This window comes from Orbicella franksi, chromosome 2 (genome assembly GCF_964199315.1).
Source record: "Orbicella franksi chromosome 2, jaOrbFran1.1, whole genome shotgun sequence".
Taxonomy (NCBI): domain Eukaryota; kingdom Metazoa; phylum Cnidaria; class Anthozoa; order Scleractinia; family Merulinidae; genus Orbicella; species Orbicella franksi.
Genome location: NC_138146.1, coordinates 16,976,646 through 16,995,809, shown reverse-complemented (window position 1 = coordinate 16,995,809; position 19,164 = coordinate 16,976,646). Strand labels below are relative to the sequence as shown.

At 37.3% G+C, this 19,164-nt stretch overlaps 1 protein-coding gene across 1 annotated transcript; it reads left to right on the top strand.

Annotated features, from left to right (window-relative positions):
- Positions 1–421: 421 nt before the first annotated feature.
- Positions 422–18,960, top strand: LOC145478326 (nucleolysin TIAR-like). Its single transcript, XM_081456304.1, has 16 exons — positions 422–498; positions 569–597; positions 696–792; positions 2,681–2,779; positions 7,679–7,736; positions 9,689–9,776; positions 12,756–12,831; positions 13,099–13,129; positions 13,673–13,738; positions 14,165–14,257; positions 14,876–14,960; positions 15,068–15,143; positions 15,494–15,550; positions 16,373–16,506; positions 17,179–17,225; positions 18,082–18,960. The coding sequence occupies exons 1-16, from the start codon at positions 496–498 to the stop codon at positions 18,231–18,233; spliced, it is 1,191 nt and encodes a 396-aa protein (XP_081312430.1). The 5' UTR covers positions 422–495; the 3' UTR covers positions 18,234–18,960.
- The last annotated feature ends 204 nt before the right edge of the window (positions 18,961–19,164 follow it).

Sequence of the window (19,164 nt, the reverse complement as noted above, 5' to 3'; positions counted from 1 at the left end):
CCGGGTTCATTGGGTTACGGGGAAGATCGAAGAGGGAGGCAAAAACAGCAAGATTGTGTGGTACCTTAATTTACTTCCTTACCCAGAGGTCGCAAACTCTTTTGTCAACACACGAGATATCGCGATCAAAAAGATTTTGGCTTTCAGCTGGCAAGGTTGACTCTATTTTTGAATGGTGTGTGAAAAAGTCGGAGATTTTACAGAAAGAGGCCTGCAAGTGAACAGAGAAAGAGGGAGGGGGTAGCAATGGGAAAAAGAAAAAAAACAGTCTCACCTCGATTCGCCTCTCTCAATGTATTTTTCCAGAATCACGCTCAATGGGGGCATCCCCTGTCAATCAGGATCAGATCGATCAGATCAAACCGCGCGCTCTCGACCAGAAATTTCCCATAGTTCCAAGAGGCACTGTTTGTGACGTCAACACATTTGTTGCGTGCGCAGCTCTTGGCTTCTCTTGATTTTCTCCGTAATATTCCATCTTGTGATAAAGCCACAATGGTGAGTAAAAAGAAACTTAATGCGATTTTCCTTCATTATTCTCGCTAACGAATAAAATTTATGTTTCAAGGATGACACAGAAGACAAGAAAAAAAGCCTGTAAGTAAAAGAATTGCGAAACTATGAGAGATCTTTGGCTTTGTTATTCAGGAAGTTGCATGCTGTCGTTCACATTTTTTTTCGCCATTTCTCTTTAGTTATGTTGGGAACTTAGATCGTCGTTGCACCGAACAGTTTGTCGAGGCTATTTTCTCCAAGTGTGGAAAGGTTGTGCGATGCAAAATGATTAACGCGGTAGGTAATTATTTTTTGCATGTACATGGGTATTCAATGTTGTTTGACTTGTAAAGTGCCGGCCGGTTCAAATACTCCACTGCACACGATGTAAGATTACATTTCATTTATAAATTAAGTTTATGTCTTATTTGTGTATACGGGTGCCTGTAGTTTTTTTTTACATTATCTTTCATCTTATATGTTTCTCATTTGTAGATGTGTATTTCTTTGTTGTAAACTAAATTGATTCGTTGGTAGTTTTATATTTTCAAGTGCACTTCGTCGTCGAAGTTGTAAGTTTTCTGCCCTCCAGTCTAAACGTGTAGACTCAATTGGCGTCAAGGAAAACTCGATTAACTGGCTTTCAACATAATTAGATAACAACAGTTATATTATTGGAAATGAAATCTATCTTTTGATGAAACAACGTAATTTTTATTCGAAGAATTCTTGGCTTTGTTACTCTCCTTCCTCTGAACTTCCGGTGTTAATTTATTCTGTCAACCGGTAATTTTCGTGCACGAAAGTTCGATCGTAGTTTTTACGATTTTACCAACCAATTCTGCGTTGGTTTTCTGGAAATACTTGAACAAATTGTAAGAAATCAAACCTATTAGATGACCTGTTGAGAAAGTAAGGGAAGCATCAATTTCAATCTCTATCTCCATGTATTTCCTGTTCTGAACAGGCTTTCGGCTAAAGACATGGTAAAGAATGTTGTGGTGGATTCAGGGGGTCCAAAACATGGCCTTGTTCGTTAAATCTGATCTGATCATGGTTCATAGAAAATAAAAAGTGTCATCCGGTCAACACAGTTACAGTAGTTTAAACAAATTATCATTTCTTGAAAACTTTCATGGAAAATCATGTGTTGCTGCCAATTGCCAGATCATGTTTCAGTAAGGATGATAAATACTTAATAACCAGCCCAAGTAAAAAGTTTTAGTTCAAAATTTGCCACAGTCACAAGACAAGATCCGATTATGAGCCAGTCCAAGGTTGATAGTGTTATTGCCCCAGGTAATTTAAGACCATTTTACACTGCTGGGGGCCGCTGGGGTCGATAATGTGACCAAATTTTTTTCACTGGCATCCTGAAAGTCGAGCCCTGTGTTATGTGAAGTGTTTTTGCTGAATCATAGTGTTTGAGGTGCAGGATATAACAAACTTAAGGTTCACCTTTCATCTCAACAAAACTGGATAATTTGAGAAAAGTTCTTTACTACCACTTGTAGTTCCAAACTAGTTAGAAACTAGTTAAACCCACAAGCATTGACTGTTTAAGAATTGTTACACGCCTAGTGGGTATCTATTAAGTTACTGATGGATAACACAAGGAAATATCTATCAAGTTGTGTTTGCGCTTGGGAGTTTGGAGAGGTACTAGAGAAGCATAAGAGCTGATCAAGGCATATATGTAGCCGAGAACAATTCTAGCTTCTTGAATACTCTCCAAACTTCTTAAGTACATCCCCCAACTTGATACTGGCAAATTGAATGCTGTGTGGGGGGGAGTAGCCCTATGATGGGCTAGCATCCCATCTGATAGGCCACTTGGCCCAAAGGAACACTCAAACTTACCTTACCTGTACAACTTGATAGATACACTGCTAAGGGTATCAACCAATTCTGTTATAAACATAGCAACAGAGATCAGGAATGAGTGAGAAACAGCTGTTATTTGAAAAGAAATTCTCTTTTACCAAGCAAACTTTTTGTTTGCTATCCTCACTGTCTCTGTCAATGCTTAGTGAGGGTAGCAAGTAATGAAACTTTCTGAATCATATCTGTACTGTGGTTGAAATAATATCTGTTTTTGTTGTAACAACAGATGATGTTCTGTATGTTAAGTTCAACTCAACTTCATCTGTTTACATTTAACCAGCTCTCATGTCTCTCCTTTTAGAGTTCCTCAACTGATCCTTACTGCTTTGTGGAATTTGAAAACAAAGAAGATGCGGAGTATGCACTTTTTGCAATGAATAATAGGCATGTTTATGACAAGGTAAGCTTTCCATAAGCTTGTAATGAAGTCAGTGCCTTAGAAGAATTTGCTTGCTAAAATGGTTATCAACCAAAAGGATACAGTCACATTGGTTGCATATGCAATTAAAGCACGAACATGGTCTAATTGGGTATCAAACATGGACCCAGTATGATAATTTTAGCCTGGTGGGTAATACAATTCACCTATTTCCATCCACATTCAAGGCATCAAAATATACTACCAGTCTGTTCTGAGAATAGCCTGGATTTCAGCTGTCTCCTGGGGTTATACACTCATGAAAAGAGATCTGAAAATTATTTGTGATGTTGAATTAACTCCAACATGGTAAAGAGTGATATTCACCAAATTATACACTTGTAAATGCACGTAGTTCAACTTGCGAAAAGTTGTATTGTAAACAGGAAAGTGAACTTTTTTAAACCATTTACTATTTAAAATGAACCTTAACCTCATTTCACCTTTCCCCCTCTGACAGAATTGTCAATGGTCCAATTGTCCAAGAGAAATTGCTATATCTATGTGTGTTTATTAGTTCTACTTCAAATCTGCTTTTCTTGATGGATGTTGAATCTATTTATAGCTTGTAGGTTTTGTGTTTGTGGCATTCGTTGCTTTGAAATGCAGCAATTTTTGTGATCAATATTTCTTGTCTTGCCAATAAGCTCAATGCTTGTGTTCAACCAGAGAATTTTCAAACTTGTCATTGTGTCAAATTTCAGATAGGGATGTTTTTAGAAGTGATTTATTTCATTTCTTGTTGGCTTTGTTGCAAACGGAGTGAATGGCCTCATTCAAATTAAAGCGAGGCACGTCGTGAAATTCAGTATTGTTAATACTGCAATCAATTATAATCCCAAGGTTTTGATGTCATTTTACTAGTAAAATAATTTCTTTTTTCAGGCAAACTATCTCTCATATACTACAAACCGAATGGCCTCCACTCTCCTGATCACATGCATGATTTGGTTAATATGTAGTGGAATCATCATTCAAGCTCTAGTCTGAAGCCAAAATGATAGCAATCTGATTCATCTTTATAATCACATTGCATAGTCAAGTAGACATTCGATATTTATGAATGAAAATGCTATTGTCATGCACCATCACCTCAGAACAATCATTGAAAGACATATACTTAAGGTGGCCTACTACAGTTTTGATGGATTATAACAGCCCAACTTCTAACTCTTTTAAAATAATGTTCCAAGATGTTTTTCCTTTCTCTATTTACTGTTTACTGAAGTCTTTTACCATTCTATGTGAAACTTGAACAATTAAACATAAACAAATGGCCAAAATGAACGACCAAGTACCTAAGGAGAGACTGGGCACTAGTAGGTTAAACCACGATTTTTCTCAAAATCTACTGGTATGACCCCACCTCAGAATTTCAGGAATAAGAAATTGGTTCTGATTTAAAATTCATGCAAACTAAAATAAAAATCTGTAAGACAGATTTTTCACAAACTAAGAAAACGTGAAATCAAAAATACCTCAAAATCTGTCTTACGCATTTTTTAAACATTTTGGATCTAAACGTGATTCACCCCTATAAATCAATTGTGAAAATTTCATCATGGGTTGTACGGTAGGTTTTCGAGTAATCCTCGATCAAAGACTGGCTTTTACAACCTTGGAAGAAAATTGAATTGCACATGCCCTTTATTTAAGCATGTGCTCATGTGACGCCATGTCTTGTGTGCGAGAAAGCAAGAGTAATTTAGAACTCTTTTACGGGTTGTTTATTGAGTTGTTTTGTCAATTTTTTTGGCCCTAGGCTTAAACACATGTTTGAACAGAGTTTCAAACTATTGATATGCATACCAAAGTGATTTAACGCCTTTCAAGTGCTGAAGTGGTTTTTGTTTCTTCTTAGGGTTGCTTGAGTCATTTGTGCAGGCATGATTAATACTGACGTCTGGCAAGCAATCATAGTGCACGCTACTAGTCTCTGAAAAACTGTAGTAAGCCACCTTAAGATTCTTAAACGTAGGGCTGAGAACTGGGTAAGGCAACCACCAATCAATGCTCCTGGGTTTTTCTTAACTAATGGTATGTACAGTACATGTACCTTGCCTCTAATGAAATCTGACTTTCAGCAAGTGCTATAAAAAGAGTGTTGGCAATAATTAACTGAGACATTGGGGTGGTATCAAAAAGAATGTGAGATGATGAGACCTGTGAGATTGACTCAAATTCTGTGAGGTGCACAACTTTTAAAGGACCTTTCAAAACCCTTATTTAGTTCACTTCAAGGAATTTTGTGTGACAAGCTAAAGTTGTTAGTAGTCCTTCTTGAAGCTTTTTATGCCTGTCAGTGAAAAAATTTTTCTTCAGTTGGCAGAAATGTAAAGCTGCATGTATTGATATGTTTGATGGTTTAATTATGAACTCAACTTAAAAGTAAAATTCTACAACTGACAAAGCTGATGGGCATCGAGATACACTAATTGTTTCTGACAGATAACAATGTTATTGGTAGTGGTTCACTGACAGGTTAATTTCACATTTCACACTTTGACTGATCAGTGAAAATTTTGCAATCCAAGCGGTTTTGTCAAAAATCACCATTTTATGTGTGATTATCAGGGTCATCATAAAAGTAGAACAAACTGATAGCTGCTATTTCTGGCATTGTTTAGTTTATATACTGTTTTCTTTCAAATTCTATATTTCTGTTAATAGGGCATTGACAGGTACCATCATTGGCCTTGAACTTCTTTGTTGTACAAGAAACCGCAGATTGTGTGTCATACGTTACATGCTGTTGTGTTTGGTTTCCTACGTAAATTAGTAGTCAAAACAAAGCATTAAATCCATTATGGATGAAATGAAAAGGAGGGTGAAATTTTAAGCTTTGACAGTTGTTAATGACATTAAGATAATACAGTGACAGCTAGCTGTCAAAATTCATTTTTATCGATGCTGCATTCTGTGTGGTAGTAGATCCTGGCTCTTGGTTGATAGTAAATTACAAATTTTGTTTAAAGTACTTTAGCTTTGGAATTATTGGTGTGACACTTAATTTAATCTGACTTAGCATTGGAAGCTGCAGCTTTATAAACAAGATTTCCAAATCTAGTTGCATTATATTATTTTCAATTGTCTTTTTGATATATTGTTCCTTTGCAGAGTTAGTTTACACTCAAAACTACTTTTCTCAGTTGAAGAAGTACTTAGTTTTTGTAAGGTCCATACACAGTTAAATTTCACCCAAGTGGCAGACCACCCATCCTCTCAATCTAAGGGGGTAAATCTAGCTGGTACTGTTTACCTGAAAGAGGAGATTGTTGGAAAGGACATCTACAATGATAGTGTTGGCTGATTTGTTAACTCTTGCTCTAGTCGATTGCAATTCTGTGTTGCTGAATTGCGCACGTAGTGTTATTTAACTGCGGTATGAAATTTTTAGGGATTACACTGTAGTCTGCTAACCAGATTGGCCTCAGAGGGGGGTCTTGCTTCATCTGCTGGTATTTTTTGGCAGTTATCAAGTGTGCCTTTTTAACCAAAGGTGGTAGCTTTGTTAAGGAGATTTCCCAAAATTTATCCTTCTCTTGTTTTTTATTGTAATTTTTATTATTTTTGCTGTACCGATGTGCTAGGCATGCCTGTAGCAGTTATACACAGTACTTACTGTTTTGCCGTCAAGGAGATATGAATCTTTTTCCCCAGTTTGAAAAATAGCCACAAGTAGTTGAAACCCTCCTGGAGTTACCAACCAAAACCATAACTAAGGGGAGTATTGGGTTTTCATAGTTGCTTGTCACTGGGGTCATTAGCGAATTCATCAGTACTGGGTTGGCAATACTTTGGTGGAATCTGAATCTTTATCTTCACCATCCTGGCTATATTGTTGGGTGAGAAATGTGTAGGGCTTTAGTTGTTGTTTGCTTGGTGGATTTGGTCACTCAGAGGGGTTTCACTTCACCTGCTGGCTTTACCTGGTAGTTTTCCAGTAAGATTCTAAACTAAGAGGCAAACCATGCATATAAATTGTTGGACAAAAAATATCAGCTACTTTTAGATTTATAAGATGACCATTTTGATCAAAGATAACATGGTTTAAAAATAAACTAGTTTGCCAATTGGTGAAACTCCTCCCAGATGTATATGTAGATTCAACCAGGGATTGTCATTTTGCAAGTAATCAATGGAAAGTATTTCAAAATAGTGAACTTATTTACACCCCAGGATATTGAAAGGCAGTTTATTTTCAATTCAAACATGACTGGAAGAGCTTTGTTCAGTTTCCTGTTTTGTATCTTCTTCACTAACTGTTTGGGTTTTTTGGGGGGGGGAAGCTTGCAGTTGTACCGGTATGTTGTTTGCATGGATACAGGCAGGTGAAAGTTGAACAGAGAGTTTGTTTGTAGATCCCAAAGGATGCAATTGGGAAGACCCATGGGGCTATAATTTCTTAGACATGTTTATATCTAGTGGTTTAAAACCTGACAGGTCTGAATAAAATTATTTTGTTCTTGTCCAATGGATTTCCTCCAAATGGCAGATCTGTCATGTCTAAGGAGTGGAATTTATAAATACTGCATTTCCTCCTAATGGAAACAGTTGCAGAAGCAGAGAAATCAACCATGTTTTGGTCTCTGAAATTGATTTCCAAATCTGCAGTGATCATCATTTAACTTAGTAATAGTGTGGAATTTTGTGTGTCAGAAATTAATTCAAAGTCAAACACGCTGTCATATCAAAGCAATACTGTATGTTGTGGTCAGAGATTCTTTTAGAACTCTTGTGCTAACTTCACTCCAGACCACCTGCCTAATGGAGTGAACACCAGCAGCTGGCAGAAACTTGCTATAATAAGAAGATCAATTAGTTATTAATAATGCATAATGTTCATTGTTTCTTTCTTCTTCTCTTGCATGTCCTGCCCAGAATATCAAGGTGAACTGGGCGACTAGTAACACAGGAGGCATGAGAAAGGATACAAGTAGTAAGTACAGATAATTTTCATTCTATTCAACTGTTGAACTGCAGATTCATTTGCTCAGACTCTAGGTTGGATCAAAGCAGTTTATTTTCAGTGGTTCACAACAGAGAATTCCATTGCTCTGCTATTAATATCACACATACACACATGAATTCACAGCATTTTAAAGTGCTATTTGGCTGGCATTTCTTTGCCTCTTAAGTCCTGATTGTTGATCTAAAGTGTGCAAAAGTGTTTTGTCATATTTCTCAATGGAACTGGTCTTGCTTACTGTAATATTAAGAGGCTTGAATTCATGGTTGATTGAAGGACTGCAAGCCAGAGTTATTGGTTTGAAGTAATTTATTGGTGACCTCATTAATATTAATTGCATTCACTCAAAGTTTCCTTGGACAGTCTTATAAGAAAAAGCTAGGGTTTTCAAGGTCTGTGCAAAAAGGTCACTATTCCCTTCAGCCATTTGATAATTAGTTTTTTTCTATGTTGATTTGCCATGTCTGAAACATTTGTTTCAAGTAGTATGTGTCATGTTTTAGTAAGTCTGTTTGACAGATGAATTGAGGCAACAATATGAATTCAACCTTAAGTTTAATTAATTCTCAGTCTCAAAATCAGTCAACTTTAACAGATAGGAAAAGTTGTTTGGCTGTTTGTGTAAGCTCTTTGGTAAAACATCATTTTGTTAACTTTCATTCATGAATACGTTTTCACTTTTACCCCCAGTAGTAATTATCATTGTTATTTTGAATTAATCATCACAGCCTTTGTTTGAATAGGAAATCTGGGGGTACCATTTACACCCTCAGAATTATTTTGGTTCTTGTTGATAGCATCACTGTCAAAGAAGAATTCAAAAATCTGTTCAGTTCTTTACATGTCGATAGTACTCTATTGTACTACATTGCAGCTTCTTATATACATGTGCCTATTTGGAATTGCCACACTCCATAGCAAATTATTATCACACACCACCATCTTTGGGCATGTCAATACCTTAAGATTGTAGACTGACAAAGACAGCATTTAACCACATTCACCATGTTTTATCCTTGTCTAGTGCATAAATCTGCTATGCATGAAAGAAAGATCAACATGGCAGTATTTAAAGTGACCTCTGGCCTGTTTCTACCTTAAGGTTGTAGACTGACAAAGACAGCATTTTGCCACAATCACCACGTCTTATTATTGTCAGGTTGATTAAATCTGCTATGCTTGAAAGAATGATCAACATGGCATTATTTAAAGTGACCTCTTGTCTGTTGTCTTGTGTAATTTTATTCATTCTGTCTGACTAATGAACTGTTTAGCAAGCAAATTTGTTTTGTGTATAGTCATGTTCAATGCACAGGTTTTTCTGGAGTAGTTATTTTTTGTCTGTCACGATTTGTTTAGTAGAGCAGAGGGAGTAGTCTGACATAGCATCTCTCTCCAGCTAGCTTAAAGTGCGTACTAGCAAGTTAGTTGAGTAATCTGCATTTGTCTCTGGCATCATTAATGTAGTTTAAGTTTGAGACAAAAACTTCCAGTGACTTCATGCCATGAAAAGCAACAGCTTGGTCAACTACTACAGATTGATCTCTTTTTAGACTTCTTTTCCTGCAAAATAGGCCAGTTTTGGTCTGCACTAGAACTATCAGACGATTCCTCGCATCTCTCCGCCATTTTGTTTTTCTTTTTAATCTTACAGTGAAATGATGACGTCAGTTAACAATTAATTATAAGTCTGTGCTTGTGATCAGTCACTGAGATTCTTGCTAGGGCTTGAATTCACTGAAAATTCAAAATAAAGATAGTTCGGTCTGTGAAAATGCCATGACAGGAATATGGAGTAGTTGCATGCTCCTAGTGATGGACTCCTGAAGGAGTGTAACTTTTGTTATGTAGATTGTTGTTTCAGTTTGGTAAACATGTTATATTACTAATCTATGTATTTTGGTGTTATGTTATCCTTACAGATCATTACCACATATTTGTGGGTGACCTTGATTCAGAAATTCACAATGATTGTCTTTACAAAGCTTTTGCTGCTTTTGGACAAGTGACGTAAGTCTTAGCATTTTTTATTCCTTTTACACTGTTCAATTTGCTGTGCACACCATTTTCATTACTGTTGTTTTTTTCACTTGCTGAAGTCAATTTTGACCTTCAACATCCTTGACATGCCCTGATCATTCACCTTTTTCAACCTGTCATACATTTTTCTTACTCGCTAACTGTACAAATCAATGTGAATTAAGATTTAAAAGTGTTATTCCTTTAGCACAACCAAGTGGCTCTTCATTAGTTAACATACAGTGTTGATAAGTGATGGTTAATTTACTTTTTCCAAAAGGCACAAAAAAACAAAGCAGCTATAATTTATAGAATGGTTTTTTTAATAAATATTTGCGCAAATACTTAGTCTGTCAACCAGTGATGTTGAAGTTTAAAATTGATTAATAACATGATGACAACAGTAGCATTGAAGTGTTTCACGTATGAAATTCCTCAAGTAAAAAAAAGAATTATATTTTTATAGTTGAAGCATTGAGTTGTTTCAAGTCTAGTGAGTGCGTTGTTACCCCTGTTTTCTGCAGAAAGTGGTTTTTGCTTTTTTACTTAATAAACTAAGCTAACTGTTTGTAATTGATTGAAGAGTTCAGTGTAAATATAGTAGTGGTTTACTTAATTGTACCAGGGGCTGGATGAGAAGATATTTGACCAAATCTTGTTGTATGCTAACTCAAAGTCCTGCAGATTGCAGCTGAGAAATTCAATACTGATTATGAAGATAATACAGAGATGTGTGACATGTCCTTTGGATATTGCTCAGTTTTTATCTTCCATCTGCTTGTAAAATCCAATCAGTGGACTAATTATATTCCCCTATGTTTCTGTGTTTTTTGGTGAGATCATTTGTGTTCCTGAAATGCCCAACATCTTGATTTCACATGGTGAGCACAACCTGGAAAAAGCGCCGAATCTACTGAGGGTTTGTGCTCATCATAGCAAGATGGTGGCCATTTGAAGTATGCATACAATCTGTTTATCTTTACAAGCACACAGAACTGTAGGGGCCTTACTGTGGGAGCTTTTCTAACTAAATTACATATGACTGCCTCAAATGGGGTGGAGATTGCCCATGGCTCAACAAGATTCTGTGTTAAATCCTGCCCTTGTACTTGGGTTTAATGGCAATGAATTGATATCTTTTGAAGAGCAATTGCATCCTTGTTCTTATTAGATATAGCCACTCTGTATTCAAGACTCTGAACTTTTTGATCATATTACATACTACTGTAGCTTGCCCAGAAATGACACAGTCTTTGGTTTGCAGTGATTACCAATGCAAAGCCGAGAGTGGGAGTGGTTACAGTTAGGTTCCTTTCTTTTCTTTTCAACTTTGTTTGATTCTATTTTATACCATACGTAACTTTTTTGTTTCTATTTTGGTTCAAAATACAATGTAGGTCAGGTTTTGTTTGAAATTCACGAACAAAAAAGTGAATTACAGTGTAGCTAGGGACCATTAGCCGCCAAGAGTTACAGTTCTTATAAATGTGTTTCTAGAAATTGAAGAGAAGGGTAAAGCAAAGCTAGGGTCAGAATAACAATTTGTTTTATGTGAAAGCTCATGCAAACATACATACATGCATACAAACAGAACATCACGGAAATTTTTCTCCCCTCCCTTCACTCTCTTACTTTGTGCCCCAATTTAGATAACTTAAGTACAGTTCAACCCCTATTAAACAGCCACCCTTGGGAAATGGATAGTGGCCGCTTAAAGGGGGCTGGTCATTTAGCAGAGGTAAAAACAATAGAAAAGCCAGCTCATTGGGACTTTGAATACTGGCTACCTAATAGTGGTGACCATTTAATAGGGGGTTCAACTGTTTTCATATAATGTCAACATTTGTATTATTGTCAAAGAAGATGATATCATTGGTAAGTTAAAGTTTGCTTTTGCTACTAGTTTATCATTTCTACTGACAATTAGCCTGGATTTTAAAGAAAGAGAAAAGTAATGTTTCTTTGACCCAATTATTACATACACATGTAACTTGAAATACTATTGTTTGAAACTGGAAATGTTGTTATATCAAATATTACCAAATGAACTATTTTGACAAGTTATTCCTGATTTTTCTCATGGCCAAGTAACACAGGCAATATTTCTTTGTAACTTGTCGCACTTTTGTTGCAGTGCAAGTTGAAAGGACTGTTTCTTGTATTACCCCCTGTATTGTTAGTTACGACAAAATGTTGCTTAAAGTTGAACTCATGTCTACAATACTTTGCGCAACATGTTGCGTTAACTTGCAACACAGGTGATAACATTTGCAATAACGCTTTTCAACTTGCACCACACATTGCTTGTAAAATGTTACTCACATTACCCGGCCTCTAAGCAGTACAGTAATTAATCTTGTCATGGCTGTCAGATGTTTCATTGCTATGCTGTTTTTCAAGCTTAATTTTAGATCTTCAGTTTAACAAGAGCCCAATATGTTTGATATTTTTATCCATGCTTAGTACAGTATGTGTTGTAACACTTCCTTCCTTATTTGCTTGAATACAGATGAATGTGCACTAATTGCATCCCGCCCAGGCGATGTATGCCATTTCCTTGCTTGTTTTTTCTTCTTTTTTATCTTCTAAATTAGTAAAGAATTCAGAATAATGAAAAGAGAGTGAATATTCGATTTTTGAAACATATACAGTAGTCATAATGTTGTAGATTGTAAGAAAACTGCTGTTGAAGCTGTTAAATCTTAAGCTTTTTATTCATGATTTTTTTCATAATTATACTTTGAAAGTAAGGGGTATTTTCCATAAGCTTTTAAGATGTTATTATAAGAAAATAAGTGCAGAGTTTGATCATTTGAGTCTCAGTTGACATGTAGATTTAGCATTAAGATATCACTATATTGTATCTTTAGATTTTCTCATTTTGTAATAATTTTCCTTATTCAGTTTTATAGAATTTTTCTACCTATAACCATAGTAATTTCAGGATTGCCCTCTTCACTCTTAATGTAGGGATTGTCGTGTCGTGAAAGATAGTACTTCTGGAAAGTCTAAGGGATATGGTTTTGTGTCGTTCCTCAAAAAAGAGGTATGTATATCGGGACCTTGTTAGTCTTGTTTTTAGATATTGTGTTTTCTCTCTTTGGAACACCACCTTAGATGATTAGGTTCTCCATTCTTATTCTACTTGGTTTGCATTGTTAATTATAAAGGAATGATGCTATTCCTTTTTCACACTTTAATGTTTGATTGTATTTAGATAATATTTTGTACTGCAGCACAAAAAAGAAAATTAACAACAAAGCAAAGATAAACTTCTGTTATTTCATGACGTGTAATGTTTTCTTGTTTGTAGGATGCAGAAAGAGCCATGAAAGAGATGAAAGGTAATTTGGTTCAGTTGTGCTCGTTGACAGGAATTTAACAGTACTGTAGCCCCCAGGGGAAGTCAGTGTATTGTAGCTTCTCTATTAAGCCCTCCCCCCCCCCCCCTTTTTTTGTTGCACCAAGAAATGTGGTAAGCCCTCTCCTGTTCCCTGCTTCCTTCAGCATCAAAACAGTAAACAAGAGACTGTGCTAGAAGTGCTTTTTCACCATACTAATCTATGCACAAATACTCATACAGTACTTGCAAGTTTTGGGAGGAATGTTACCTGTATGTCTACTAAAAAGAAGTGTAGTTAGTCACAAATGTAGCAGTTCATTTATCAAATTATGGCACCCAAGAATGATTGGTAAACTTATATCCTGAAAGAACTGTTTTTCCTGTACAAATCCTTATATGTTGACTGTTGTGTAACCTCCATACAGATGCTATGTTTGAGAGCTTGGCCTACCTGTGAGATACCTACAGTATCTATTGCATCTATCCACATACATGTTGTTTCAAGTTTGTCATCTGCTTATCTGAGTGTGTTAATTTTATCTAGGACAACAGTTAAAGGGAAGGAACATACGCACTAATTGGGCAGCTCGGAAAGCAACTACTCCCCAGAGTAAGTTTTGCGTGTTAGTATGTACTCTGATATGACCTGTACAGTCTTGTACACTATTTCCTTGCAAACTATAAGAATCTTGAAAGGTCCTCTATGAGGGCCGTATGTGTCAAAGTGATAGTTCAGGAGAAGTGCGTACAGCCCTACTAGAAATGCATGCGGCCCTGCAAAATTGATGTGGGTTGATGACAGAGACAGTTTTATTCCTTCAAAATTTTGTTTCATCAAAATGAGTTACAAAAGTGAACATTCTGATGATGAATTTTGATATCCTGGTGAGCTTTCTTTTTGCACAAGTAGAATCGAGTTAAAATTTTTGCTGTGAACTTGACCTTGAATTTTTAACTCAAACTCATGGAATTGTATTCCATATCTAAGTGGACACTACTTTTTGAAGGTATAATTTGAGCTTTTCTTCATTTAAAGCAACAAAGCAACTGTCAATGGAGGAAATAGCCAGACAAGCTTCTCCATATAACTCTACAGTGTATGTTGGGAATTTACCACCTGGCTGCACAGGTAAGTATAATATTGTTTAGCCATATGTAGATTTTCCCTCCTAATAGGTAAAAGGCTTTCATTGTTGAGGATTAGTTTAACAGGAACGGCTCCTTGTTTTGGTTAATTTCAAAACTGGAGTAATCACTTTTGACTAGAGTGAATTATGATCATTAAAGAGCTGTAAAAATAGTGGTTCTGGGCCGCATTTATGACACGTAGCTTTGGGCTACTGCGCCAGTATGGTAAGGTTACATCTGCATACAAGCCAAGTGGTCCATCAGGCCTGGGTTTATCTCTGGTTTCAGAAGCATGAAGCAACTAGGAGTATTTCTACTCCCTCCTGGATGGGATGCCAGTCCATCGCAGGGTTACCCCCAGCATTAACTTTGCCAGTACCCATTTATACACGTGGGTGGAGAGAGGCACTGAACACAACACAATGTCCCTGGCCAGGGCTCGAACCCTAACCGCTTGATCCAGAGGCGAGTGTAGGAACCTTGAGGCCACCACACTGTGCCAGTATGAGTGAAGACAAATCCTACTTCGAAAATAGGGCATATGAGCTGATGTCACATTTAAGAGTAAAACGCTACATTCTCTCTGAAGTAAATCTTTTGTTTCTTTTCCCTTTGGCAGATGACACACTTCGTCAGAACTTTTCACAGTTTGGACAAATCTATGACATCAGAATATTCCCAGAGAAGTTTTATGGATTTATCAAGTAAGTTAACCTTACACTTGACCCAATGTACTGTTGATGTCCATAAGAATATCTGCAACACAACCACAACTTTTTCTTTTTAACTGTTTCTTTTGTTCTCTGAACAGATTTTATACGCATGATCAAGCTTTAGAAGCGATTTACCAATCACAGAGAACTGTCCTAGGAGATAACGTATTGAAAGTAAGTGGTCCACCTTGAAATATTAGGATCTTCAGCAATAATTTACATACACAATCAAAACTCAAAGTTATTACATGTAGCTGATGCAAAGCGCTGGAAAACAAGTGAGAGTCATTGATGAAAGATAGAGAGCTTTATTAAGAAAAACCATTGCAACCCCGTAATGTGGCTGAAAAATTTGGCAGGGTTTTTTTTAAGCCAATCGTGTAACATAGATGATGCAAACCAATATTACTTTGCGACTGCTCAATCACAAACACCTCATGCTTAGTATTAGTATTGTTTAATCTCTGAATTAATATGATGTACATTGTATTTTGTTGACTTGTGTTTCTAACTGTTCTTTTCAGTGTTCTTGGGGGAAGGAAAATGCAGAAATAAACAACGTACAGCAGCAATGGCAGCAGGTATTGTGATCATTATTTCTAAGGTGTAAATTATTGGTCAGTCTCCACTGCCAGCGTTTGGTTTTCACTAAGAGGCCAGATTGAGTGCTTGTTATCAGAGCCCAGGTGGAGGACGAAATAAAGGCAAAAATCATCACAAAAAAGGAAATGTTTACAGATGTGTCTTTTTAAGTGTTTTACCAATTTGGGACCAGTATGATTTATCATTCTGCATAATATTATTTCATCATCATCAAATTGTCTTTTCCCATGGGGGGAGGGGGTCATAGGCATCCTCTAGTGCCTTCCACTTCTGTCAGTCTTGAGCTGCTCTTTTGGCCTCGCACCAACTCAAGCAGGTCTCCATCAGGTCTTTCTGGATACTTCTGTGCCACGAAATTTTAGGACTACCACATTTGCGTGGGCCTTGCGGGTTCCAATCCATCACGTGGCGTGCTGTTCCTCTAACCCTGCCTTAGTGTATGACCAATCCATTCCCAGCTTCTTCTCTTTATGGCGTAAGTGTTGATAGACTCTTGACCCGTTCTTAACCATAAATCTCTGTTGGCGATCACTCCAGGACAGTATACCCTCAGGAATATCCTCAGACTGACACTTGTAGATGAAATTGAAATTATCGTCACTCTGCTTGTCTCTGAGCTGTACAATAAAACTGCCTTTACATTGGTGTTGAAAATTCTGATTTTGGTAGTAGTGCGTAGGTCTTTGCCTCTTCCAACCCGGCTGAGCATACCAAAAACCTGTTCTGCTTTCTTTCTTCTGTGTTGTAATAAGTACAATATTATTTACTGAGCCGTTTTTTGTGTTTTGCTTATATTTCAGTACTATCAGCAGTATTACCAACAGTTCTATGGTCAGCAGCCTATGCAGCAGCAGACACAGGCCCAGGCAGGGTATGTTCAGTACCCAACGGCAGCAGCTCCACAGTATGTCTATTATCCACAACAGACTTTTGGGTAAGTTAGCAGCAGGCATGTGCAGGCCTTATGTTGGGTGCATGCCGACGTTTGTAGGTCTGCTCGCAGGCCACCTCTTATGACAAATAGATTGGTGGTTGTGGCAGAAGGGAGTCAGAGAGAGGAAAAAGGAAAAAGGGGTGGGTGATTTATTATGGCTTGAGAGCTAAAACAAACGTTAACTATGTGAGAACTGAGAATCTTCCACTCTCTCTCCCATCCCCACCCCCCAAGTATTGGGGAAGTCTCCTATTAGGCTTAATTTTCCAAACCTTGATTTCACCTTGTATTTTTCAGTGGAAATGCATGCCCTAAAGCCGATTTCTTGTTGAACTGAAACTGTAGGATTTTCAATGTTGAACTGCTTTTTGCATTTCGATTCAGTTAATGAATTAAATAATGTTATTGTGTTAGCTCTGGGCTGATTGTTAACAGCTAAACTTGACCAAAATGACCAGGATACTATAGTTACTAAAAAATCAAGTTGACGTTATCAACAAGCAAGTGATGTTACCATTTTGGCGACTTTCTTCAAGCATGCGAGCTAATTAGAACACTTACAACACTCAGAGTCGTGGAATCTAACATTATTTTATTTCCTGTTAAATGTTTGTCACTTTAATTCTTGTTCAGTGAATGTTTGCATTACATTTCCTTCCTCTTCTTTCACAGAAATCAGCCAATGCAAGTTGTTCCAGCAGGTATACCGGGATACCCTGGTGAGATATTGTGATTTGCGAAAAGATGAGCATTTTGAAAATGATGTCTGCAGCTGCTGTCGTGTTTTGAAGGGAATCGTGCCTTGTAGTCATACACTATTGTAATTCCATTCTCGCCTGAATGAAACATTTATTGATATGCACGTAACTCATCTCCGAGAGTAAAATTTAAGACACGTAACAACATTAACTACGAAAAAGAAATAAGTTTTATCCTTTCACGAGCAAGGGACAAATAAAAAAATCTGACTCCCTGACAGGATTCAAACCCATGACCTCCCAGATATCAATCAGGCCTTCTAACCAATCAGCGTCTGAGTTCATATGTGACATGCGCCCTGCATGCTGCTTGGATCTGCGGTAATGCATGCAGAGATAACTGCAAGCTTCTTGTGGTTACCAGTAGTTATTTTAAGAAGATGCATTGTCAAAGGCCCAGTCAGGGAATATTCTACACTTTCTTTGTCTCCGTTTGGTAAAAATATTGGCTAGTTGTAGGGAATTTGATCGAAGTTTGGTCACCATCCTGGTGCAATGTTTCACTTACTAAACTGCTATTTGTGGGTTAGGATATTATTTCGAGAGTAACTTCTAATGAATATATTGGCAGAAAATGGAAAGCACTGGTTAGCTGACGAAACAGGGGTAAAGAACGCCTTGTGTTAATTTCTTACTCCTGCTACGCAGGCTAAACTCTTCTTGATTTATGTATTCGTATAAGCGCCTAATGGTTTCACGACCAGCAGACATCATTTTCAAGTTCGTCTTGCATGTAGAACCAACACGGCCGTTAAGGTCTTTTGATCACGTGCAATTGTTTTCCCTCCAGTCACTTTAGTCCTTTGTTCTCCTTCAGCTCAAATGGCGCCAGCGTCTACGGCTGGTCAGCAACCTGGCACACAGACACAACAGATGATGGGCATGATAGGACATCACCAAGGGGGGCCCGCCCCTGCCAATGCAACTTCTTACGTCATGCAGCAGGCTGCAGGCTACCCAACACAGTAAAGAGACACCACAGGACTGTAAACAGGAAGAGAAAAACTTAACCGTCAACAGAGTTGACGATAGACATGCCCTCTCTGCTGCAGAGGAACAATGTAATGGGAGAAACAAAAAGCATAAGCGTTTGAAAATAAAACCCCTCTCGCTTCACCTAAGGTGAAAACGAAAAAAAAAAATATCGAAGCTACAAAAAAAGCGATCTCTTGTTTGGCATTGAACCCTTTTGAGTTGAAAAAGTAGTCGAGTAGTGCTTAGAACATTTAACAGAGAAGCTGATAAGCATACATAAGTATACTTTGTACAGTTTATGAAAGTATATTTTGTATTTATTGTTTTCCGATTTAGGGGGTTGGTATTCCACCTTCAGCCCCTCTGCTACGAAAGAACTATATTTTTTTTCATGCCAAAAACAGGCAGCTTTACTTGATTTATAACTTTTTGAAGACTTCAACACCGCAAATGAAACTGAACTTTTTCAGCATACAAAGGTGGTTCATTGCTGAGCTCAATTGTATCCTTCTTGTAACCCGTGTACTCTGTTCAAAAGCTTTGTACATTTGTTCCATGTCAAGCTCTCCCTCGCTGGCTGTGCTTATCTGTAGTGTACCAGTTTAGTGAATGTAGCAATGTGAGCCCGAACAACTGTGGGAAGTTAAGTGTAAATGTAGGAATATGTGTGTCTCAATGTCGGGCGACTAGAACCAAAAAAAATAAAAGATCTTTTACAACACTTTTGAAAACGAATTCTTTGTGACCCCTCCCTCTCCTCGCCCCCACCAATAATAAAATGGGCCCTGTCCTGATGGCTTTGTCTTCCGAGAAATAAAACAACAGAATTCACGTCGAGGTTGAGGGATGAATAGATAATATGTTTTGGTTTATTCTCTAAACCGTGGAATGGAGTTACATGTTATCATGCATAACAATTAGGTCC

Excerpts from the sequence above, each read along its gene's own strand:
- LOC145478326 (XM_081456304.1), top strand. Across the intron at positions 9,777-12,755 it reads GCTGCTTTTGGACAAGTGAC|GGATTGTCGTGTCGTGAAAG; the intron begins GTAAGTCTTAGC and ends CTCTTAATGTAG. Across the intron at positions 15,551-16,372 it reads TACAGCAGCAATGGCAGCAG|TACTATCAGCAGTATTACCA; the intron begins GTATTGTGATCA and ends CTTATATTTCAG.